This window comes from Ursus arctos, unplaced genomic scaffold (genome assembly GCF_023065955.2).
Source record: "Ursus arctos isolate Adak ecotype North America unplaced genomic scaffold, UrsArc2.0 scaffold_17, whole genome shotgun sequence".
In the NCBI taxonomy this organism is placed as follows: domain Eukaryota; kingdom Metazoa; phylum Chordata; class Mammalia; order Carnivora; family Ursidae; genus Ursus; species Ursus arctos.
In genome coordinates this window covers 7894216-7919559 of record NW_026622841.1, presented here as the reverse complement: position 1 = coordinate 7919559, position 25344 = coordinate 7894216, and the positions used below count along the sequence as shown (strand labels likewise).

The following is a 25344-nucleotide window of genomic DNA, read 5'->3' as shown; positions in this document are numbered from 1 at the left end:
GGAGATTCTTTATTTTCTATTTAATATTTTTCATAAGCCCCCTCCCAATGAGAAGGAGGTCATTTTAACTTGCCATTTTCAATTGTCCTTTTGGGGTGTGTCATCTTGGTAATATACTGGTTTCCTCCGCCTTCTTCTGTTTTATGTAGTATGCTCTTTGATCAGACAGCCGACTTACATGGCTTTAGGTAGTAAAGGAAGCTCAGATCAAGCACCATCTGGTCTGGTCTGCCCCACACTGGAATCTGCTTAATCTATCCATTTTGGCCTTTTGGGGGAATATACTGGCTATTGTCACTGGATTCACTGATCAAAGCATTTTCCTTAATCTTAGAAGGTTCATATCCTCTTCTTCAACCCCAGTCCTCTGCACAGAACTTTCTAGATGCTTTGCCTCTAGCTGAGGCCTTACACTGAGTCACAAGTATAGGGCCATTGGCTCAATCTAGATGCCAGTTTATTAATTCCTGTCTTCTCCAGAATTTCCACTCCAGATAGGAGACATCAGGGTATGTAAGCCTCACCCAGTGCTTTCTCTTTTTGTTTTCTCTTTCCCACCATCACCCAGATCTGGAAGGAACAGAGTCCTCTCTTAAGTCATGTCTCAGTTTCTCTCTAGCCAAGATATATAATAAAACTCAGACTTAGTCATCTAGACCTGGCTTTTGAAAATTTATAAAAACCTGCTAGAGAGACTCAAATCTAACTCTAAATTTCGGAAGCAGAATAATGACTTCATATTTCTTTTGCTGTAATAATAGTACTCAAAGCAAATAAAAACCCTTGGCAGATTAGGGAGAAAGTGCCTTTGAGTAACAAGGTGCCCTTGCGTGACAAGTCATGCTGAGTCTAGGGCTGTGTTGGGGGAATAGAAAGTGGCACCTCGTGGGTGTGGTGGGCAGTAGTTTTCTTCTCTTTTCACCACACACTGACTCAGAAAGCAAAAGTCTGTTTAGATCTCAGCAGAAAGAACTGGAAGAGCTACGTCCGTAGTGAAGCAAAAATGAAAACAGAAATACATTCCTCTTGTAAAGTCTAGTTTTCTCCATTCTTTGCTCTCCCCACCACCCACATGATTTTTGTCACATCAGGGACATGGATCCCACTCACCACTTGCAAATGCCCAGAGACAGGATGTGGGATTTCCACTGGCACAGGGGAGCGCTGGCAGGGTTCGAAGACAGAGATGTGACGGCTGGATTAATCAAGCAGGGAAGTCTCGCCATCTGCACTGAGCAAGCTGGAGACCCAGGAGAGCTGGTGGTGTAAATTCTAGTCCAAGTGTGGGAGACGACTAATGTCCCAGCTCAAAAATAGTTAAGCAGAAAGAATGAATTCTCCCTTATGCCCTTTTCTTCTGTTCAGGCTTCCAGTGGATTGGATGAGGCCCACCCACGGTGGGGAGGACAGTCTGCTTCACTTAGTCTACAGATCCAAACGTTAATCTCATCTATAAACCTCCCCCCCCCAACAAGAACATTGTTTAACTCAAAGTCTAGGCACCCTGTGGCCTAGTCAAGTTGGCATGTAAAAGAATCCAACACGCCCGCCATGAAGAGTGGGCTCTTGGTTCTATAAGGGTGATTTCAGGATGTGAGGCAGACAGTTTGAGCGAGAATTTCCGATGGCAGTCAAGTGACTATTGAAGCTCAATAAATGATAAATTGCACTTGGTCTGAGGTGGATGTAAATGAACCTTGATATGACCTGCAGGTTTGTAATGGGGCCATGCCCTTTCTCCATGAACACCTGGGCAGTAGCAGGATGACTCTATACACCTCCCTTCTCTTAACCTTTGCATGGAAGTTACTAAGGAAAAGTAAAAGTACCCAAGTCGGGACTGAAGAAACAACATAGTAAATCATGTTTTACTGGTATTAACCACCTCTTGAAACACAGCTATTACTAAATGGAGTTTAAAGCAAACTATCCCCTCAAATGGAACTAAGTCACAGCTTAGTTAGGAACTAATATATTTGAAATAAGACCTTATTTATCATGTAGCCAAACCTTCTGGCTTTAAAAACAGGAATACTGAAAACCTGAATTGGGTAAGAATAAAATAAGTAATTTTTTTTTCAGGTATGCAACTTCCATTTCTTTACCTCTTTTTTGGAACGTTCAGTATTAGTATGTCTTCTGTCATTTGCTTTGTTCCATGACTTGATGTATGTAGGAATCTAGAAACTATTTGAAGTAGATGGGAGATGAAGGTGGATCAGGAGTGGGAGGGGGGAGGGATGGAAAACCTGCTCAAACAGTAGAAGGAATTATATTCTCAGAAGTCAGCTCCCCTAAAAAATCCTGAATCGTTTCTGCTTTGTCTCTAGATTTTTAAGATTTTTGAGCCAATGTGATTTTCCTTTCTTTCATGTCTTATATTAAAAACCAAGTTAGGAAGAAGGTATGTAAAATTAAAAGTGCTGAGATGTTAGAAGTGCCATAATACTGATTTATACTGGATTCATCAGGGGAAACACAGAGATGGTTGGTCAGCCCTTACCTAGAATACATCGGTATGAACCTTGACGAGTACCAAATTCTTACACCTAAGGAGGTCAAAGATACCAAGGGATAACATAAAAGGCTTGACACTTGTATGTATGATGGGGAAATATTGGTTCCAATTCTTAGCTTCTACTTTAAAGGTGACTCAAATGATCTGCTCACCATATTTTCAATTCAGATTTTTATTTATTTTTTATTTGAGTCTGGTTGACACACAGGATTACATTAGTTTCAGGTATACAACTTTTGATTCAAGATCTCTACACATTCTGCTCCTCTTGCCCCAAGTGGAGCCCCTCTGTAACTATAAAACACCATCACAATAGCACTGACTATATCCCCAATTGAGGTGTTTAAAGGATTCAATTTAAAGTTTAAATGGAGTTTAAAAATTAAGGTTTAAAATCTATTAACCTGGATCTAGGTAGTTGCATTTGAAATTCTTCAATTTTTAAAACTTAAGTAAATTCATGTTTTCACCATGGCACTAAAGTTTCATTTCTGTTTCAAAACAAATGAAACAGCGTTAACTTGAAGATATGGTCACACCTTTTGTAATACCCATCAGTATTTGCCCTCAGTATGTCAGAATGATTGTGTCATTTTACTGGGTGGCTTGTTTTGGTAATGGCAATAAAAGACTAAATGTTTTACCGTGTCAGTGATCTGTCAACTAAAATCCTCTAGAGAAGGACGCCTGGGTGGCTCAGTGGGTTAAGCGTCTGCCTTCAGCTCAGGTCATGATCCCAGGGTCCTGGGATGGAGTCCCCTGTCAGGCTGTCCGCTCAGTGAGCAGCCTGCTTCTCCTTGCCCCTCTGTCGCTCCCCCTGCTTGTGCTCTCTCTCTCTCAAATAAAATCTTAAAAAAAAACCCTCTGTAGAAAATTTTAACACAATAAAGATAACCAATTCATTAGCTTTTAATCTCCAAAATGTGTTATGTTCTGTATTTCATATAATCACCTACTCATTTGCTAAGTTTTTAAATGAAAAGGTAAATATATATGTGAGTAAATGCAACTCATGAGTTAATATTTACTATTTACTTCTTTTTTAATATGATTTTTAAAAATATTTTCCAGAAGCTGATCAGTGCCTGATATGTGATTGGTTGATGTCCAAAAAAAGTCAATGAATGCATAAAAAAAACGTAAAAAGAAAAGGAAAGATTGTAATCAAGTATAGTAAAATCAAATATAGTCTTGCATTTCTTTTCTATTTTGGCTATAGCTTAAACACTTTCCTCCCCAGTCGCTTGTGACACTGAAATTATCTTTAATTTAAAAATTACCTTCATTAACTATGTCTGGTGCAAAAAGAGAATAAAAACATAATTTGTAAGCCCTGATTACAGGCTCTTTTGCTCTGAGGGAATATAATGATCTCATTTTTAGGCTCCTCTCAAAATGGTGAGGAGAAGCATAACTCCTCTAATTCAGTGAGTAAATATTAGTAACTTACATGTTAAACTGTAAAAATTTCCCAACCATATCTTGGCAGTCAAATTCACTTTAAAAGGGAAGTATAATTTCTAAATGACAGAATTTAAGTTTTCGCTCGACTTGCTTTTGTTATTAGCTCTTTCCCAGACAAATCGGCTTGAGTCTATGTCGGTAGCTGTTTCATATGATCTACACCCAGCCTCCCCCAAATGGTTTTAAAATAGAACTAGTATATGTCAGCCAGGAACATAAGAGGGATCAGTTCTCTGTTCTCTTTGTGATGGTTTGGCCTATTCCATTCAGAAGAACTTAACACTAACACCAGGGAACTGTTCTTAGGGAGAAAAAAAAAATCTCTCTTATATTTTATTTTGTTTTATTTTTCACTCTCAGGGACTACAAAATCAATACTTGTCAGGTAGCCATCATACTGATAATTTTCAAGTCTTTCAGTCCACAAGCCTATGGAGTACATTAGGTGTTTTTTGTGATTGCCCTGGGGGTTAAGGATGTTAAACCCCTAATCCTCAAGGAGTATCCAATATTTTCCCAATAAAGCCACCAGAAGATATGTATACAGGGTGAATATAAAATTAGCTGTAAGCCTTTAAAAATTTTTTTTGCCCTAACCCCTCATGAACATCTAATGTAGCAATATAATAATGATATTGGTAGTAATTTGTGATCATATATATTAGTAATTAAATAGCAACTAAAGTGTTATGACTTACCTCACATCTCCACCTGGTGGATTTCTCAGTTCTAAATTTTTGAGGCAGAAAGGAAGGTAAGTAGAAAAGCATCTTATAGGTATCTCTTTTTAAGAATTCACTAAAGCCAAAATTTGGGGGATACTCTATTGACTTTTGCATTAAGTTGAAAAACTGAAGGAGAAAATTCAAAAGTAAGAAAAGGTAAATAAAATAGAATAACATTAAAACTTTGAAAATACTCAAAAAGATGGCAATATTTTAACTAATGTGATTGTGATTTGGCCATCACAAGTAGAAGACTTGATCTTCAGACAGATTTGTACACTCGAGATCACTTAGATCAACTCTTTCATTTAAAAAAAAACACACTTAGTTTTATAAAGGATCAAAAAGGTATTTCACAAAACTAATTTCCAGCAGGTCCTGGACTAAAATCAGGATCTCCTTGCAGGATCAGGTTTCTCAGCTTGTTTGAGGGAAACATTGTATCCCTAAGGTCCCAACAGTGAAATCAACCAACAGCCACTATATGCATTAAATGTTTGGAGCCATACAATAATACAGTCAGGAGGCAGAGAGGCTGGCAAATGTTCTACTGTACCTTCCCCCTTACAAAGGATTTGACATGAATTTGGGCGTGCAGGGAGGGTTTGACTGCAATTCACCTGTTGTATTGATTAATGGACTGATCTACCTTAACATGCATTGTAAGGGCACAGCGTTGAGAAATACTCTCGGGAACTTAGTTTGACAGAAAAGGAACAGCATTGGAGAGGGAGAGAGCACCTTCAAACTGTTCTATCCCAGGCCCTGTGCTGAGCTCTCTCTTTCTCTCCACTACAGAGCTTTTCATAATTAAAGAATTATGCATGCATTTCTGCTTCTCATCGTGAATGAACAAAATCTAGCTTAGTGATAATGAGCCTCCCTCTAAAATCACAGGTCTGAGTTCAGACCACAGCTCAGCCACTTACATTTCAATGACCTTGGGCAGATTCCTTCACCTACTTAGGATGGTATTTTCTGTAAGGGAAAGCAGTGAGGTCCTTGCAGGTGTTTGAGGCTCAGTGAGGTAATGCACGTGCTGTGTTCAACCCCAAGCCTGGCCGAAGTCCTTGCCCCTGAGCTCTGGCTGCTGTTCTCACCACTGCTACAATTGGTGCTGTTATTTCAGCTCATTACAAACCAGAACTCGGCAAACCTGGTTGTCTTGAAAATCAGATCAGATGTCTGTGCTAAACTGGAGAGAGAGAGAGAGTGTGTGTGTGTGTGGGGGTGGGTGGGTGGGTGTCAATTGGAAGGGAGGCCCCAAATGATCAGCACAGTATTTTATAAGTGTAACAGTAAAAGTGTATTTGCTAAGTGACAGAGACCAAGCTAGGCACATTATATACAGTATATCTTCACAAAAACCCTGTGCGAGTACCCTTGTTTTAGAATTCAACATTGATTTAATTTTAATTAATTAAAATTCAATTAATAAATTAATAGCACTTCTTTTTTTAATTTGACCATTTACATAAAGAAGTATTAGTGAGGGGTGCCTGGGCAGCTCAATCAGTTAAGCATCCCACTCCTGGTTTTGGCTCAGGTCATGATCTCAGGGTCCTGGGATTGCCCTGCTCAGCATGGAGTCGGCTTGACTCAGTCTCTGCCCCTCTCCCCAGCGCACATTCTCTCTCTCTCTCTCTCTCTCAATAATAAATAAATAAGTCTTTAAAAAAAAAATACGGTTTCTTTCTTGTGCATTCATCCGGAGTTTCATGTACATGCAAGCAAAGACATACTTTTTTTACGAAAACGTTAGTTCACTATACATATTACTGTCACCCTTTTCTCATTTAGCACTGTGTTTTAGGTATCTATTTTGACAGTATTAGTGATAATAGTACTATTATTTAATGAATAATAATAATAACATACACTGTTTTCGGATTTACATATATTAATTCATTTAATGTTCAAACAACCCTCTGAAAAAAGTACTGACACAATATACCTACTTTGTAGATGACAAGTCATCAGGTGTTGTGAGTTCCAAATATTTTTCCTAGTTTTTATTTGCCTGCTAATATGTATGATATCTTTTGTCTTTTTTAAAAAAGTTTTTTACAGGCAGATTCATTCATTTTTTCTTTTGTCACCTTTTGGCTTGGATCACAGCTTGAAACTCCTTCCTCCTTTGAGTTTATATAGGAATTCTTCCGTATTTTCTTCTACTACTTTTTTTTTCACTTGCTTTCTCTGCAGTTTTTATCACTGGAGGTAGAGATGTGGATGCAATATTTTTTCTAATGACCAGTGTCCAACACAGTTTATTGGAGAGTGCAGCTTCCCTTACAGTCTGGAGTTGACACTTTCTTCACATATTTACCTCTCATATGAATTGGGTCTATTTCTGGACTTGCTATCCAATTGCTTTTGTCTGTTTGTCCATTTTGCTTGCACTCTCTTACCCCAGATCCAAGTCTGACTCACAAGAGCTCATAGAAACTTCAGCCTTTTCGTAGCTGCTAAAAAGAAAGTAAATGCCTGCATTGTTAAATGACAATAAAGATTAAACTGTTAATGGAATAAAAGTGTTAATTGGTTTTAACCGCTCTGCAGAAAGGCTGTGCTTTGAAGAATTTCATTACTTCCTATAATTAAACATTAAATTTTAAATACTGAATAGATAACACCACGGGGTTTTCAGGAAAGTGCTCCGCTCTTCTGCATTGCTGAGAGTTTAAAATTTTTGTGTGCACACCCAATGTTCATAGCAGCATTGTCCACTATAGCTAAATCGTGGAAGGAACCGAGATGCCCTTCAACAGATGACTGGATTAAGAAGTTGTGGTCCATATATACAATGGAATATTACTCAGCTATCAGAAAGAACGGGTTCTCAACATTTGCTGCAACATGGACGGCACTAGAGGAGATAATGCTAAGTGAAATACGTCAAGCAGAGAAAGACAATTATCATATGATTTCTCTCATCTATGGAACATAAGAACTAGGAAGATCGGTAGGGGGAGAAAGGGTTAAAGAAAGGGGGGGTAATCAGAAGGGGGAATGAAGCATGAAAGACTATGGACTATGAGAAACAAACTGAGGGCTTCAGAGGGGAGGGGGTGGGGGAATGGGTAGACTGGTGATGGGTAGTAAGGAGGGCACATATTGCATGGTGCACTGGGTGTTATACGCAACTAATGAATCATCGAGCCTTACATCGGAAACCGGGGATGTACTGTATGGTGACTAACATAATATAAAAAAAAACATTAAAAAAAATTTTTGTGTTCACATAGGGTAAATATTTGGCTGTGAAATATGTCTACAGTATTGCAAAACTTACACTGAGAATGAAGTCATACAGCCGTGAACGTGGACAACATTGCCAGAGGTGGACAGATTCATCTGTAGTAAAATTGTATCTAAAGACTCACAGATACGTATTTTAAAGTATCTGTGTTCACTTTTTAAAAGTAAAGTGTTCCCATAACTTTTGATTTGGTGAATTTCTTTTGTTTGTCATTTGGAAAAAGACTGGAACTTAACCATACAGAGTTAAGTTTGAGATTTAAAGGCAGGAAAAGGAGGGCAGTCATTAATAGCTTACATGGTATGTAGGGCATATTCTCAAGTGAAGTTGCCTCCAGGGGACCCTCTTTTAGAGCGGTTTCTCCTCTTTGAGGGGAACTGGGAGAACCCTGCATAGTGCAGCACCTCATTTGGAGTTCTGTTTCCTTTGAACAAAGACATTCATTCAAGTGAACTCTGGTTGGTCCTTATGAGAACACAGCAGAGACTAGATTGGGAGTACTGTTATTTTGAAAGACTGTGGAAGTGAGTGGGGAGATGGGATAGAGAAGGAGAGGATAAATGGAATTTGAAAAACAGCCGTTGAGGGGCTCCTGGTGGCTCAGTCAGTGAAGCGTCCGGCTGGGGCTCAGGTTATGAGCCCATGGTCTTGGGATCCAGCCCCGCATCGGGCTCCCTGCTCAGTGGGCAGTCTGCCTCTCCCCCAGCTCATGCTCTCTCTCGCTCTCTCTCTCAAACAAATAAAATCTAGAAAGAAGAAAGAAAGAAAGAAAGAAAGAAAGAAAGAAAGAAAGAAAGAAAGAAAAAGAGCCATTGAGGGAAAATACTAGGATTTTCTTAGACTCTTACTCTATCGAACCCTATTGACAACCTAACAAATGCTGGCTGCCTTGTGTGGAGGGGTCCCCAACACCCCCTCAGGCTCAGTGTTTCTCTAGAAAGACACAGGACTCAGAAAAGGTGAAGCTGCTCATAGTTATGGTTACTACAGTGGAAGTGCAGGTGAGGAAGGCCAGTAGGGACAGGCTCAGGCTTCCAGGACCCCCCAGGGCAATCACCCGGGATGTGCTTGTTTCCCCCACGATGATGTGTGAAAGACACGGGAAGCCTTGTTAACCGGGCAGCTACAGCAAGCCTTAGCATCAGGGTTTTACTAAGGATCAGTTACATAGGCAGGCAGAGTCCACGGGATCAATGTGAGCCACTCAGCCTCCAGCCTCCACCAGAGCCAAACAGGCATAAAGTTAGGATAAACTCATCCGGTCAAATTGGTACAGCATGGCTCAAGGCCTCAGACACACAAAAATATTCAGGCTGAATATTCCAAAGGCTCATAGGTTATAGTCCAGAAACTGGCCAAGGGACACCCCACCCCCCAAACACAGGCCTTTCTTTGGACTGTGCAGGGTTTGGGCAGTCATGGCCTACTGAGTTCATCCCTTCCTGACCATTGTCACTTGGTTTCATTAAAAGACAAAAGGAAACAATCTCGTAACAAGTCTTTTTGCCCCCATTTTATAGATAAGGGACTGAATTGGTAAAATAATGTGTTCAGGTCAGCCCCCCATGCTTCACCCTGCTAGCACTCACTGCGGTTAAGTGTGTCCTTCTCACAACAATGCCTATCTTCCCCACTCCTTGCAGAGCCTCAGAGGCAATGAGTCCTGTATGTTTCCATCCTTTTCATCCTCGGGTCAGAACATTGCCTGCCTGCCTTACAGTGAACTAAGGGATTAATGGGCATGACCGGCCACGTGATGGTTGAAATCTGTGCCCTTTGACTATGGATCCTGTACTGTTATAACGTCCCCTAGGTCACAGTGTCGAAAACAAGCAACAAAAACAAAAACCACCCTGGAAATGAGTGTGTCCGTCCTACTTAGCATTTTTATGAGGCTCTAGTTTGTTCCTTAAAGCTGAAGGGATCTTAGAGATTATATTCTTTAACATTGAATTTTTGATAAGAAAAAGTATTAATTTGTGAAAATACCTTGTTAAGTAGAAAGAGAGCTAACAGTTGTAATTGTCTATAAATGTCAATCAAATTCAGTTTGGAGCCAAGACAAGCATACAGTGTCCGCATTCTCACCTTATCTCCAAATAAATGCAATTGAGGAACGCGCATGTTAGTGGCTAGGAGGTTAGGATACTCAAGGTAGCACCTCTCTCTCAGCTCTTCCCCACTTAAGGAAAGGATTCTTTTAGGTTTTTTGTCCTTGTTGTCATGGTGTTTCCTTTCTGACCTTTGGTGACCTATGTCACCATCTAAAGCTGAGCAAACACAGCTTCTGATCGGTCCTCATTTGGGTCCCGAGTGTCATCTCTCGCTCCTGTTTAATGAAATGGTGACGTGTAGAAAGAACTCTGTGGGCCAGTGCTTCTCAAACTATAATGTGCAGAGGAGTCACCTGGGATCTAGAAAATGCAGGCTCCGATCCAGTAATCTGGACAGGCTCCCAGTGAGGCCGGTGTGGACCACACATGGAGTAGCAAGTCCGAATGACGGCATCTCTCCCCCCATCTGCTCTAGTACTGGCTTGCTCCCACAAAACTATTCGGACATATAAGAAGGAGTAAATCTATCTGTTTCCTACATGCCCCAAGAGGACACGTTTTAAACAATAAGCAGGGAAACCTAAGCTGTTTATTCCAACACTGCAGACAAAAGTCAGTAAGTCTGAACTGATTTCACTTTAGAAGTGTGACCAGCTTGGCTGTAGCGACCCGCATTGAAGAAAGACCACCTTTGACCAAAAATGACTTCACTTTTCAAAGCTAGCACGTTTTCATTCCTTGTTTGCTGGTGAAAGGCTGGAGTTGATAGGAGTCTGTGTTTCAGAGGCTGGAGGAAACCTTCCGAGAGCTTTCAGATCCTCTCTGGGCGGCTGAGTCCCAGGAAGTTAGCCCTCTGCCTTTCTATGACTGAGAAATGACAGTCGGTGTCTTCATTATCTCATTTCCGAGGGCTCATAAGCAGTGCTTTCCAGATGACAATGAACAGAACTCACGTCGGAACAGGCTGGCTCACCACGTGTCCATCGTCGCCCACTCGGGCTGTAGGACTTCGTTACTCCTCTGAATCAACAAAGAAAGCTCATTTGTTTCACTTTGTGAAAATGCTTCATTTTCCCCCCAGACTTTCCATTTCACGCTGTGTGAATTTTATTAAGATCTTTTTCACAGAAGCTAAGTGCTGGCTATTATAGGGCCCTACGGGATGGCATTCGCAGCCTCTGTAATGTCTGAAGACCCTTGAGACATTTCTTTTCTACCGAAAACCCCTTGGAGAGTCATAGAGAAGAATCCAAAATCCTTTTGGTGCTGGAAGACATAGCTTGGCCTCAGGAACATCTTGTGCAAGTCTTTTGATGTTATAATCTGAAAACCAACGACACAGCCATCCAGCTAATAGCCAGTATCTGAGTAGTTCACATCATATTGATAGAGAGTGACTCTTTCTGAGGGCCTCCAATTATTTTTAAAGGCTGGCTTAAAGTATTAATTAGAAATATTTTTTGTGTTAGAATGAGTCTTTGTTAATAAAATTTACCTATAATCCTTTTGCCTTCACAAGGTGACATAATCTTCCAAGAAGATTATGTTTTAAAAAGGTAATTATAATTAAATAATCAAAAAAATTTTTATTCTGATTTTTTTCCTCTCAAACGTACACAGTAAGAACTTTTAGTGTTATTATATGCTCTCGGAAATGACATAGTAATTACTGTGTAATAGTCCATTAGATAAAAATACTAAAATTAAGTCACTCGTTTCTCTACAGTGGATATTTAGATTGGTCTTTCAACTATCATAAAGATCTTATAAGATGAGTACTATTTTTCCTATATTAGAGATGTGAAAAGGAGGTATAGGCAAGGTATTTAACTTGCCCAAGGTCACACTGCTGGTAAGTGCCAAACCAAAATTCAACCAAATATCCTCACATCCAAATAGGGTCTTTATGCCAGGTCATTTCCTAGGATGCACAAGATTTGCTTAAGGATCACTCGGTTTAAGATTCAGCCTATGTATGCAAATCCATAAACTAAAAAATGTGTAGTCTTCTTGGTTCCTACCAGAGTGAGTATAAAATTGCAGATTTTTCTCAAGTTCTTTACATTTCAAAAGCTCTCAAATCATAAGAAACAGGGTTATGATAACACGATGTGAAAATCCTTAAAGAAAACAACCATTTGCTTGTATAATAAGACATGTGAGTGCTGCACTGCCGTGACTGAACCCACTTGTATCTGTTTCTCTGTAGGGTTGTGAACGCTTCATCTTTAAAATTCCAAATAGTCATGGGTTTTTACCCTTCGTTCTGTCTCATGTACCATTTAAAGATATGCTTGTTGGTTGGTTGGCTTGGTCAAGGCTGAATCCGCTTCCCTAACTCCCATGGAAGTCAAGGAGGAGGGTGACACAGGGCACGGATATCTTTTACATGGAGAACTGTTACGCACTTGAACACGTGAAGACCCATCTCTTTCCCTATCTCTATTCTCACAGAATGTGTGACACAGGAGAAGGACTATTCACTTTTCAAACAAGGGAAGGAGAAATGATCTATCAGAAGGTCCATTCTGCGACACTGGCCATAGCTGAGCAGCATGAGAGATTAATGCTAGAAATGGAGCAGAAGGCCCGGGTAAGGCTCCTTCCTTGGTAACTTGGAAATGAATGTCACTGAGATCTGATGCGCATCATGTATATGTGGGCCCATTCACATCAGCACCCTGGTGTCCACCCCCTACCCCTAGCCCCAAGAGCTCGCCCCAGTTACCGAATCCCATGCTTCTAATGCCCTATTCAGCATATGCCCAAAGAAGTTCTTTGTGGCCACAGGTAGGGAGCTGTGTGCTCCATGTATCTCCCCATGACCTATTGGCACAGTTACCCAAAGAGGGGTGGGGTGCATAGAGAATGAAATACGAAACATTGCTCTCTGCTTATCACCGCATACAGTTGGATCATCAGAGATTCAACTGTGGGCCCAAAATAATCAGGAAAATTAAGTTACTACCAGAAAGGATTCTGCTTTCTCTTTGTCTTTGTATTTGTCCTAGATTCTCTGAAACTTCTCTTTCTGTATGTGTTTCAGAGTCAATCATAAAATATTTACAGAAGGAGCTTATACTGTTTACCAACAGAATGATTTGTTTGTCATCCTGTCCTGGAACTATACTACAGCTTTGAGGTCAAGCTAAGACATAATTTGGTAAAGAACCTGAAATAGTAACTTTTTCAAGTAGCTGAGAAAAAATTATTTGCTTTACCACTAATTTCTGTGAAAAGTAAATAGTGGAATGATTATTGGCCATAATCTTAAGAGGTGACTATTCTTCAAGATTTATAGAGATGCACTGGATTTCATTAATGAGGGGACAGGTAGAGTTTTGGGAAATAGGTGGGTCACTCACCGGAATGACACTCATAATTCTGTTTCAGCTTAAAGACGACAGAGTTTTATATGTAATATTATATTTGTTTTGAGTTTTTAAATTCTCCATTACATAATATTTTGGCACATACAAACTTATCTTTTAAGTATAAGAAAAGAAAAAGTAATTTAACAAGTGATCTTATGTTATTCTTAATGCATTTCTAATTTTGTCAATACTACACACACATTTTTATCTATCTAGGAAGTGCTTTAAAGAGCTTACCTAATGCCTAAGCATGACAAGTGAAAACCAGGCTTTCTACGGGACATTTGGCTTTTCATAGGGATGAATGAGTGGCTTGAATATTAGTAGGATTATTAATATGACTGTGTGATTAATTGAAGAAGCATTACTAAGACATTGGTATAATTTAGTCTTCCAGAAAGATTTGGGTTAAATGTAAACCACTGTAACAATTATCTAATTAATATGACATTTATCCAGGGGCTTAATGAGCAAATATAACTACCAAATTTCAAATTATTTCAGAGTCTACTGATGTTTGCAACCAAAATTAACGGTTGTGATGTCACTTGCTGTTAGTTAACAGTTAACAATTAACGACGCTTAACAACAGTTGTAGCTTTACTTATAGCTGTTCTGAACAGGCAAAATGCTCATGAGTATGGTCATTTAATTGTATTGTCGTGAAAGAGATGCCAAGAGCTCTTTGACAACCATATTGTCTGCTGTAAAGGAGAGCATTTGGTACGTGTCCTGGGTTCACAACTCAAATCCACCACTTCCTGGCTGTATCATCTCGGCTATCTTGGGTTATTAACTTCTAAATGTTTCAGTTTCCTTTAGATATAATAGTCCTTCTTCTTTGGTTGTTATGAGGTATTTTTGCATTAGAATCTGTAAAGTACTGAGAACAGGCCTGGCACATGGCAAGTACCATGAAAAGGTTCATTATTACGATTGTGATCCATCTGTAGGAGTGATTTTGAATAATTATAAGACTTGTAATGTTTGCAAAGACTCTAAATTGTTATTCCCAACTGTCGCTAAATAATATCTTTCAATTCCTTTCAAGTATGTCTAACAGTCTTGTGCCAAAAAATTTGCAAAACAAAATTTAATTTACATTTGCTATTGATGCTGTCGTGTGTGATAAACATGATAATGTCCTGTGCGTCTGAGAAGCATGTCCCCGGAGCGGAGCCAAGCAATTGTTATTAGGGGTTAGAGACCAGCTGTCCACTGACAAGATCTCGGGCAGGCTACAGCTGTGGGGGGGGGGGGGGGGGGTTGCGCCATGGACCTGGGCGCTCAGAGATGGAAAAGTGGGGCAGGTGTTTAAATAGCAGGCTCACCAAAGAAACCAAATGTTTCTAAGAATCACAAAATCAGACTCCATCAGTTTGGTGCATACACGCAAATAGAGCATTTGGTTTAATTTCAAACTCAATTGCCACAGCTATGCTTTTCTCTGAAGGTTAAGACTAATAAGATTATTTCATATCTAGTGCATTCTTCAGAGTAAGCCAAGCTGATGTTTTTCAGAGAGCATGCTACCACAACTTGACAACTGCCCAAATTCCTCAAATTCTGGGACCATAAGTAAACATCTCCAGGTCTCCCAGACATAATTTTTACTTTTTCTTTGAAGAGGCTGCCTCTACATGCACAAATCTCTTTGAAAAAAGAAGTTCCAACAATAATGAAATGGTAGTTAAACACCTTCTAAGTCTTCATTTGCTTATTTAAATAAAATGAAAGCTTGTGCTATAAACCAGGCAGAAGTATAACTTGGGAGTTGGAAAGATACCCCCAAACCTCAGATATAAAACTGATGCATCTTATTTATTATGTATCTCCTACAAAATAAGATGACAGTGCTCATTGGCTTTCCAGTTTTAAAAATGGGCCGTGTGAGATTGTTACTGAGCACATAGAAAATGTTTACATATTTTTATTACATTTACATTTATTACATTACGAGATCAAATTAGGAACGAGCTACATAAGCAGTAAAAGCCCCCCAATTGTTATTCAGGCTACTGATACATTTAGTTCATCCTTTTAAAGAGAGGTGATTTAACAGTGTTACTGTCTTAAACAAATTTGAATGAAAAATAAAATCTCAACAATCATTTCTTAACTGTAACAGAGAATTCAGTATGATCTTTTGACACGACATGTGTGGTTAAAACCTGGGTTGGCCCTTGTTTATTACCCTCCTTCCTGGGTTGGGGAGGGACACAAGAATAAACATACTTTGATATATCTCCATGATCTAAGTTAGGCAATGTTTCTGTTCTTGTTTGAGAATCTCATATCTAGAAAAAATCCCCAACCTTGTGAATAAAATGGTATATTTGCACTATAGAATACTGGATAATAGGAATCATTAAATTTGTAAGGCTATTAAAAATATTTTTATTTCCTTCACTGAGAAAGATAACAAAAGAATTAATTACTACTAACCGACCCAAGAAGTTTCTAAGTAGAGCTTAGCCGTGGGTTAACCATTCACAGGTTTGTAAACGGCTTACGCTGCTCAGTAAGCTGCCTGGTAATATACGGAAGAGCAAGAAAGTTCTTTCACGTGATCCAGAAGTTTGTGGGATCAAGTAATTTATACAGCTTGAGTAAAGATGATCTCACTCCTTTTACTCCTTGAAATGTCAAACATTTTCCATGCCTTCATCAGTTTGGTAAGATGATGCCATCTCAAGATTTTGGTCAGTGTTACTGAAACACCCCCTGGGCTCAATGGACCCTGACAGATTTCTTAAATCACCAGCTTATTGGAAGGTCCTTAACTAAACCTCCACAAAAAATGAGTTCCGCACTACAAGACGACATGCTTCCCCTTTCGCATTCAGATGTAAGCTTCAGCTTCTCACTCTTCTGTCCAAGTGGGAATCAGAAAATGGTCATAAAAGGGGCTAACAATCCTCTGTTTTTTCTTTACCTGTTAACACCAAAGCATCTTATTTCAGAGGATGGTTTTGGTTTTGGGAGGTGCATGGGAATTTGAAGCCACAGTAGTAAATTTTGAACTAGAACTCTTTCTGAGAGATTCACTAAGATTCAAGTCGTTGAGGAAATTATTAAAGCTAGATGTGTAAGTAAATGGCACCTCTAGAATTTGTTTCCATTTTACGGAGATCATTCTTGTTCTTAGAACCATCAGAGTTCTTGAATGCTATTACTAAAAACACTTATAGGTCCTCCACCACCCGGGTGCAGCATTATCAAGGAAATTTTTCTTGTCTTTGTGATAGAAGCTGTTTATCAGGAACCATATCACAAATGTGCCCTTGTGATTCTGCCTGGTGAGGCTGAAATCATCGGAGATGACAAGGCCTCAAATGCCCTGAAATAATTTAATTTTCATGGATCTGTTACACACATAACACACACACACACACACACACACACACACACGATATGAAAAGAAGTCCTTTTTTTAAATTTGGTTTTTGTGTTCGTAAGCTTTCCATATGTTATAAAATGCCAATAGATAAAGAGCAACTGAGAAGACATGAATAAATTTTTTAAATGAATTTTCCTGATATCTTATCAGAAATAAATAAATAAAAGGAAGGGTATTGTCATTAGTAACTTCGAACCTTGTAATGTTGCAAGTAATTTAAAAGCCTATTTGCAGAAGGACAGCCTCCCATAATAAGAATTACAGTGTATCCTTTTAAAAACAGGGTTTGGAATGCTCCTATTTCCAGTAATTTCTGCCACCTGGTCACCAGAAGAACTCCGTGTAGTTTAAGGACAAATAGCATCAGTGTTATTAAAATACCAGCAAGATAGCAAGATTGCTTTAACGCCCCAAACACCACCAGCAGGGCTGGCTGCATGCACTGTTGTCCAAAGCTATCAATCCTGTGGTTGTCCTAAGCTCTGGTGGATAGAAAAAAAAGAATAATAGAGTCTCATGTAAAACTTCTTGCTTAGAAAACAAAGAGTGTTTTCTTTCTCTATTGTTTGTCGTTTTACATGCTCTTGTTACTAGAAATATACAGAATAAAAGCAAGTTAAACACACACTTAACAAACTGAAGAACTTCACTGTTCCAAGAACAATAAACCTTTTGAACAATAACCATTTGAAAACAAATTCTCTTATTTCCTTTTATAACGTAAGATGAAAAGAATTTTCTGAAGAAGTGGCATTGTCTTACACTACCCATAGGAACAAGCCCAAGGGGTGGTTTTGGTATCTTTGATGGAAATTTTGTGATGGTGGTAAGATGTTACCAATGACAAAAACATCTCAGGGAAAAATAAAGGGAGGGGAGCACAGGAGAAGAGAGAAAGAATGAAGCTGGCTTTGTGGAAAACTAATTCAGGTAGCGAAGAGAAATTAAGGGAATTTGCCCTCCTAGAGTTAAAGTGTATCACAGAACTTACCCAAGTAAGCCCCTGAAATGATGTTTTTTGTCTAAATAGTTGCATAAATAGGGAAATACTATTGCATTCCATTCATTCCAAGATGCACATTTTTTTTCACATTTTAACATCTCTCAAGTCAAATATGAGTTACAGTTTAATTGATAGCTCTATTCTTTCATAGTGCTACATAAAATAGTGTTTTGTCTTTCAACTGATGGCATCTTAGAGTGTGCAAAATACCGTAATACTTGTTTTAAGGAGTACTATGAAAACACTCAGTTGTTATTCCCAAGGATAGCCAAATAATATCCTTCAGTTCATCTCAAGTACATATATCTTTCTAGAACATGAATACCGTGGGCTCATTTATAATTCGGTGAATAAATGAGAAAGCCTTCCATAACGGGCTCTCTCCCAGGCAGTTTGGCTCCCCTGCTAGTGAAGGCAGTCTTCATACTCACATTTTACAGGAATCTCTATCTGCTACAAAAAATAATAATAACTAGTTTTCCTACACTGAAAATGTAAAAAATTTGGAAGCAAAATACTCTGATGAGTGGTACACAGAAAAAATTTTAACACTTTTTACAACTTCTTTTCTAGGAATATTCATAGAACTTTAAGAAATTCTGAAAAAGTTTAAATGTGTGATTTGTGATCGCAAGTGGCGTGTCATATCTAATATATAGGAATACCTGCTAATAAATTCATCTTCAAAGTTCTATTCATGATTATGTTGCTCAATATTATCAATTATTAATCATAAGACAAGAGCTTTCATTGCTACTGACAATGCCGGTTCCCTGCTGGGAAACGCCATTTGCATATTTGTGAAATTTTCTTTTACTGATTGATAGACACTGATTGTAATGAACCAACACAAGCCCAATTAGAGGAAATGATTGTAGTTGATAACGAAAGTGGACCTGTGATTCTAATTAATCTATTTACTTACTGTTGTTCCAGTGTCAGAACACTAAAGAAAATGTAGTCTCTAAACAAACACACAGACATGAAGAAAAATACTCATTTCTGCATAAACGCACAAATGAGACAGAAATGGGGAGAGGTCAATGTGTAATTTTTCTGGCGAGTGGTGCTGTAACACAATATAGTAGCACAAATTTTATTTATATCATATTCTTGTTTTCTTAAAATTAGTTGTAGGTGCTCTGGATGTCACTTCAGAAAACTCATTTTATATATATATATATATATATATATATATATATATATTTTATATTTAATCAACTTGATTAGAGTTGATAATGTGTAAGGAAAATGACTGCCCGGCAAGAGTACAATTTTCATGTTAAAAAATACAATTTTATTCTTTTATCTCTATTTCTAGAATCAAAGAATAATGAGGAAACTCTATACGCATGATTTTCCTCTTTTTAACTATGATAGTCTTACCTATTCATGGGCATACAATCTGCTCATGGCAATTATGAGAATGATTTCCTTAAAGAAAACAATAGATTTCAAAGGTCAATCAAAATAATTCAGCACACAAACATATAATTATGGCATATACACAGACAACCCAAAGAATCAGACCGTCTTCTCTTTGGGACAGTGCTGTGAAATAGAAGAAAAAAGGTAGACCAGTAGTGGGCAAACCAAAGTCTACAAAATTGATGTAAGAATCACATGGGAAGTTAATTAAGCTTACTTTCAAAAGTATGAGTGTAATTGTCAATTTCTGGGATGTATTCAATGAAGGCACATGTATTAGTTGAAGCAGGGCAGCATAGTGGCTTAACCAGGTAGGCTCTAGAGAAAGAAAGAGCTGTGTGACCTTGTGTAAGACACTTACCTTTGCTGTGCTTTAGTTACCTTTTCTTAAAAGAAGGAAGGAAGGAGCAATAATATATCTACTCAGAGTGTTAGAATATGAGCTGGTCTTGAGTAAAAGCCCAGTTATTAGCTAAGTCATAAAAAGGCTGGCAAAAGAAAAAAATTAGCGTTATCTTTAAGTGGGTAGAATTTTATAACCACTGTTTAAAGTTCATCCCAGCTTTCATTATGTGCAGACATTGGAAAGTAGTTATATAAACTTTAACACAGCCTCTAGATATTTACACATTCCAAAATCAAAAGATAGTAACATTTTATTTACAACAGATGTAAAATTTAATCTTTCAATATGTATTCATCATATTTCCTGTATTTAGAGAGTAATTCTGTAAATGCATCTACTTACAAATAATAGACTGATAGATGAGTAAAGAATATACATATTCTTAAACATTATTGATGACAGATAAGAATGGTGTTCAAAGTATTTATGCGTATGTTTGTAATAATTTCTGATGTTATTCTAAAGCTCAGCTTTTTTACAGTCCCTGAAAGTATGGTGGTCAATACATATTTAAAACATATAATGATAACTTCCATTTTGGTTCAAGTTTAAAGAGAATACTACTCTTCAAAGTCCAATTCTAAATGACATCTAGCAACTTCCATTAAATGACTCTACAAACGATGTAGTGTTTGTTAGTCTTGTACCAACTCACCAAGGTATCTTCTAATTCCTTTTCATTTATTTTGAATAAAATGGAAGATTAAGTGAGTTGTCCCCTATTGAAAATTAAGTCAAGTCTGTGAAAAACCAATTGCCCATAAACCTTCAAACTTCAGAGGACTGTTTGAATAAATCCAAACAGTGCCGAGCTTGGCTGCCTAAAGGTCTCTGGAGTTTCTATTTCTATACAGTTTTCAAGTTTCATGAGGTCTTTTCCAAGAACAAATAAACTAAATGTTCTCAACCGGGACCGTACTTGTATTCACCATTTCCTTATTAGGCTGCATGACTTTTTTGTCTTACCTCTGACATACATCCCACACGTTACCTGAGCGTGGCCCCTGACCACTTGTATATTTTAGGGCTGCTTCTCCACAGTGGATTTCCCTACCCAGTCCCTCTTGTCTCAGACACACCAGCGAACATGTTGACGTAGCCACTCACATCTCTTAACTCTTCGTCATACTGGAAAAGCTGACACCAGCCTTTCCTGGCTAATGTTATGTGTGTGTACAAATACACACACACACACCACCCTACCAGCATCGCTCACCATCTCCCATCTGTGTCCTCCCTCTCCGATTTGCCCATACTGACCATCTATTCATATTTCTTGGGTTTTGTACTTCCTTTAAGCTCTTAGAATTGGATCTAAGACAGTGACTTCCTTCATTGCCATTCCTTTGATAACTCAGTTTGGACACATTTCCATGTCTTGACCACATACATGTTCACAGAGATGCCTCTGATGTTGGCCGCCTCTCCCATGTATTGGTCGCCATAGGAAGCCAGCAGTTTCTACTGAGCACTTCAGGTGGGACAAACATTGTGCTCTTCACTCTAAAAGAATCATCTTATGAAATATTTATAACAACACTTGAGGTGGATTATATTAAATCCAATTTAGAGATAAGGAAAAACTGAGTCTTAAAAAAAAATGTTAGTACGTCATTGCCTGCGGTCAAATGACAAGGCAGCAATAGAGTTGGGGTTTGCTAACAGGTGTGCAGACAGCCAAGCCGGTGTGTGTGCATGACAACTCCGGGACTGGGCCGCACCCATCATGGCCTTCTCCTCTCAACATAGGGGAGAGTCATGCGCATTCCTGCCTTGGTCCAGTGGAATTGACCCAGTTGGTGCAGCATTCCTCATATCTGCTCCCTGAAGAAGGTGGGTCCAGTAGTTTATTTTACAGTAAACTGTGGTGAAGAGGACATGACCTTGTAGGAACCAAAGGCAGGTTGCTCCAAAACGTGCCACATTGGCATATTGATTATTTTGAATTAAAGCTACTTAAAAAACAGCATTGCAAGAAGGACACTACGACCCTCCTGTGTCCCCCTGAAAGCAGGAAGTAAATCTCCCATGTGAAAGGCACCCTCCCTGTTCCGGGGAAAAGGGAGACATTCTTACCACCAGAGAGAGGGAATTCAGAGCTGAGAAAGCTGTGTCAGCACCTCCGGTTACTTTTTACTAATTTACTACGGTAGCCCAAATTCTGGTTAGAGTTCCTTGTTAACAGAAGCTCCCAAAGTTAAGTTTTCTTTGTCCTGCCAGTTCCTCAAAGATTTATTGTCTCTTTGTCTAAAAGTATAAAAACTTCTGGCCTTGATCATTTCCTTGGGTCTCAATTTCATTATTGGGCCTCGATGCACATGTAATAAAACTTTGGGGTTTTTTCTCTGTGAACCTGTCTCAGGTAAATTTAATTTTTAGTCCAGCTAGAAGACTTGGAAGGCAGGGAAAGAATTTTTCTCTCTCTTCAACATCATGGTCTTTGATGCCTCAGAGACATCACTCACTGCCTGTGTCACCATGAAAAAAATTTTATTATCCCTCTGAGTCTCATTTTCTTTGTCTGCAAAGTTCAGATGGCATAATTACTGACAATTTATATGAATATCAAATGGAACAACATATGAAACCAGTTTGCATATTGCCAGGCACGTAGGGAATGACTCATAAATGCTCATTTATAAATGCTAATTTTTTCCTCTCCCAGTTGTTGAGATTTGTACAAATATGACTTTAAATTTTCTAGTCAATAAATGGGGAGATACACAGCAAAAGTAAAATTAATTGGTTAGCAAGTTTTTTGTTAATATATAGATGAATTTATATAGGGGAACACAAATTAGCATTAATGTTTATCACAGAGTCAAGGAGGCAGAGTCAAAACCACAAAGGAAAATTGCAAAAGTCAGTAAGGTAACCTGGATAATTATTTTGGTAAAAGCAGGAAAAGGTGCTGGTGGCCAGTACCCTGACAAAAATTACACCAGTTTTCAGGACCTCCCTGCTTTTTCTTGGCAGGGTGTGTGCTTTCAAAGTACAAAGCTGTATTTTTGTATATTGTAACATGTTCGAGAGGAAACTCATTTTTCCCAAGAGAGATCCACATCAAAGTCCAAAGGGCAGTGGACTCAGAAATCAAGAGAACTGTTTTCTATTAGAGGTTCTGTAGTTGGGATTTTACCTTGAACGAATCCCTGAATTTGGTGGGTTGTGATTTTCCATCTGTAAAATGAGAACTGCTGGACTGTCTAAGAAGGGTTCAAACCTTGAATTACACAGCCCGCGCACACGGTAAGCTTGGGCTTCCTCCAACCATGACGGTCTCCAAGTAGTCAGACTTCCACAGTAACTCAGGACAGGTGGAGGGAAGGAGAGCCTGCCTTAGAGGTCATCAAAGGCAGAACCAAAACAGACATAATGTCATGTCTGCCTTGCATTATTCATCAGAGCAGTCATCAGTCAGCCCAGATTTAAGAGAAGGGAGCCCAGACACCATGTGTTTGAATGCAGCCATCTTCAATCCTCCACAAAAATAATGCATGTTTAGTGTTCCCGATGACAGGACTCCATTGAAAGACATGGAGCAGAATGGCTTGATGGTCTGTGAACAGACTCAATGCCTGGTTTTGAACATTGACTGAGGAATGCATTCTCTGATGTGTAGGAGATTTAAACATCCAAGGTATGGTGGACAAGATTTGTACCGTGGACAGAGGTCGGGAGAATATGGACATTCACATTTTCAAATACAGACTTTTCATTTTTCTGAATTAATTATGGAAGTAGCATAAAAGGAACTAAAGAAACAAGGGAAGAAATGGAAGGTTAACAGTCTCCTATAATCTGAAAACCCTGAAGACCAAGAAATAGAGACACGAGGTGAAGAAACAATAGAGAGCGATTCAGGGGCGCCTGAGTGGCTCGGTCGTTAAGCATCGGCCTTAGGCTCAGGTCATGATCCCAGGGTCCTGGGATCGAGCCCTGCATCAGGCTCTCTGCTCAGCGGGAAGCCTGCTTCTCCCTCTCCCACTTCCCCTGCTGGTGTTCGCTCTCTCACTGTGTCTCTCTCTGTCCAATAAAATAAAAAAAATCTTTATTAAAAACAAAGAAATAATAGAGAGCAATTCAGACAAAATTTTTATGGAGGAAATTCTCACCTTATTTATTTCCAGAAAAAAAATGTTTTTACTGTGTTTCCGTGATGCTTAAAGACTGACCATTTGGGAAGAAATGTGTTCCCAGAATTAAAAAAATAGAAGGAAAAGTAATTTGGGGAAGAGGAATTAACCACTGATGACTTATTTTATGCTAATAAACAAATTGTAACTTATTAGGGAAAAATAAAGGGTAGACAGAAGTGTATTTAATATGAGACTCGCTTTATGGATTAATTGCTGTTTATTAATGGGCATTGCTCACACTAACTGAAGGTGCTGTGTGTTGAATTCAGTTTATGCCTCACATGAGAAATTGGCTTCCAAGGTGAAAGACCTTTTGTCCCAGTGATACTTTCATAAAATGAGCCTTGCCTCTAGCCCTTACAGCCGGGGATATTCAGTGTGTATGTGGGTACTTCTTAGCACTCGTAGCCCCACCCACAGAGATTCTCCCAACTGTTAGGTCTGGGGTAAAACCAGAAGTGTCTATGGTTAACAAGCACCCCAGAGATTCTGGAGAGCACTGCCCTATTATAACCCAGAAATTTGTCTTCTTCCCCAGGCCCCTTACCTACCAACCATGGGATGTTGGTATGGTTAGTATATCTATTTTCCCAATAAGAAGGAAAACTTTGAAATACACCAAATTTTGAAAAATATAAAGTTGGTTACAACGTTTGCTACTTGGAGCCATCTTTTTAAAAAATGCCTTCAACAGGGCCAGACCATTAAATTCACTGAGTAGGGTACTTTTGTAGCAAGACATAGCCGATCTGGAAATGCCTCACTGCTAAAAAAAAAAATGTGAAATCGAGAAAACGTGTTCACACCCTTTGGCTTCATCTTCCATTAAAATGTAAAAACCTCTTAGCTTAATACGGTGCTCAGGAGCCTGTGATAGTGTATCAGATGCTTTCCTGACAGTGTCTTGGAGGAAGGCTGTTCACTCTGGATGCAGAGTCTCGAAGGTGGTGGGGGGGTGGCATGCGGTGGGAAAGGGCCGACCATGGGGAGCATGGGAGTCTCTAAGGTTAGGCTTGACAAACATGATCTTCCCCGCGCCCACTTCTGCCAAGAGACAAGTATTAAATAAGGACGAAATGTGGGGTTTTATTAATTAGAGGATTGCCCATTGCCCATGAAAAAAGTGAACATTTGCTCAGATTGCATCAGAGAAATGTGTGCTTAGACCACATAAAATTATTTCTGGATGTTTTTTTAAAACCTGGTGTGAATCAATAAAAATACGTTTCTCTCTTGAAAATACAATGTAAAGTGTTGTTCTCTTTGAACCAATCATATGCTTAAGCACCTGAGTGACATTGTGTTTATCTCTGGGGCTAACGTTAAAATTTATGTTTCAAATAAGAACATATGCCACACTTTCAGCACAGAGCTTCTCAGGGAAAGCACACTTTTAATATGTAAAAGACCCTATTGCAGGAGCACAGAAAAAGGTCCATTCGAGAAAAGATCCATTGGGTGAGGGTGGGAGGAGGTGTCTGGAAAAAATTGTAAGACACAGAAATGGGTAAAAAGGATTAATGGTATCCCGTGTGGGGTGCCATTTGGGAGTACCTGTTTCTGTAAGGGCT

General features: G+C 38.9%; 1 protein-coding gene across 1 annotated transcript in view; it reads left to right on the top strand.

Moving 5' to 3' along the window:
* Positions 1-25344, top strand: part of DOK6 (docking protein 6) — a 354731-nt gene that overhangs the window by 255973 nt on the left and 73414 nt on the right. The window contains exon 6 of the mRNA XM_026496474.4: positions 12478-12616. Coding sequence (XP_026352259.1) covers positions 12478-12616 — 139 coding nt within the window. The remainder of the gene's footprint in view (positions 1-12477; positions 12617-25344) is intronic.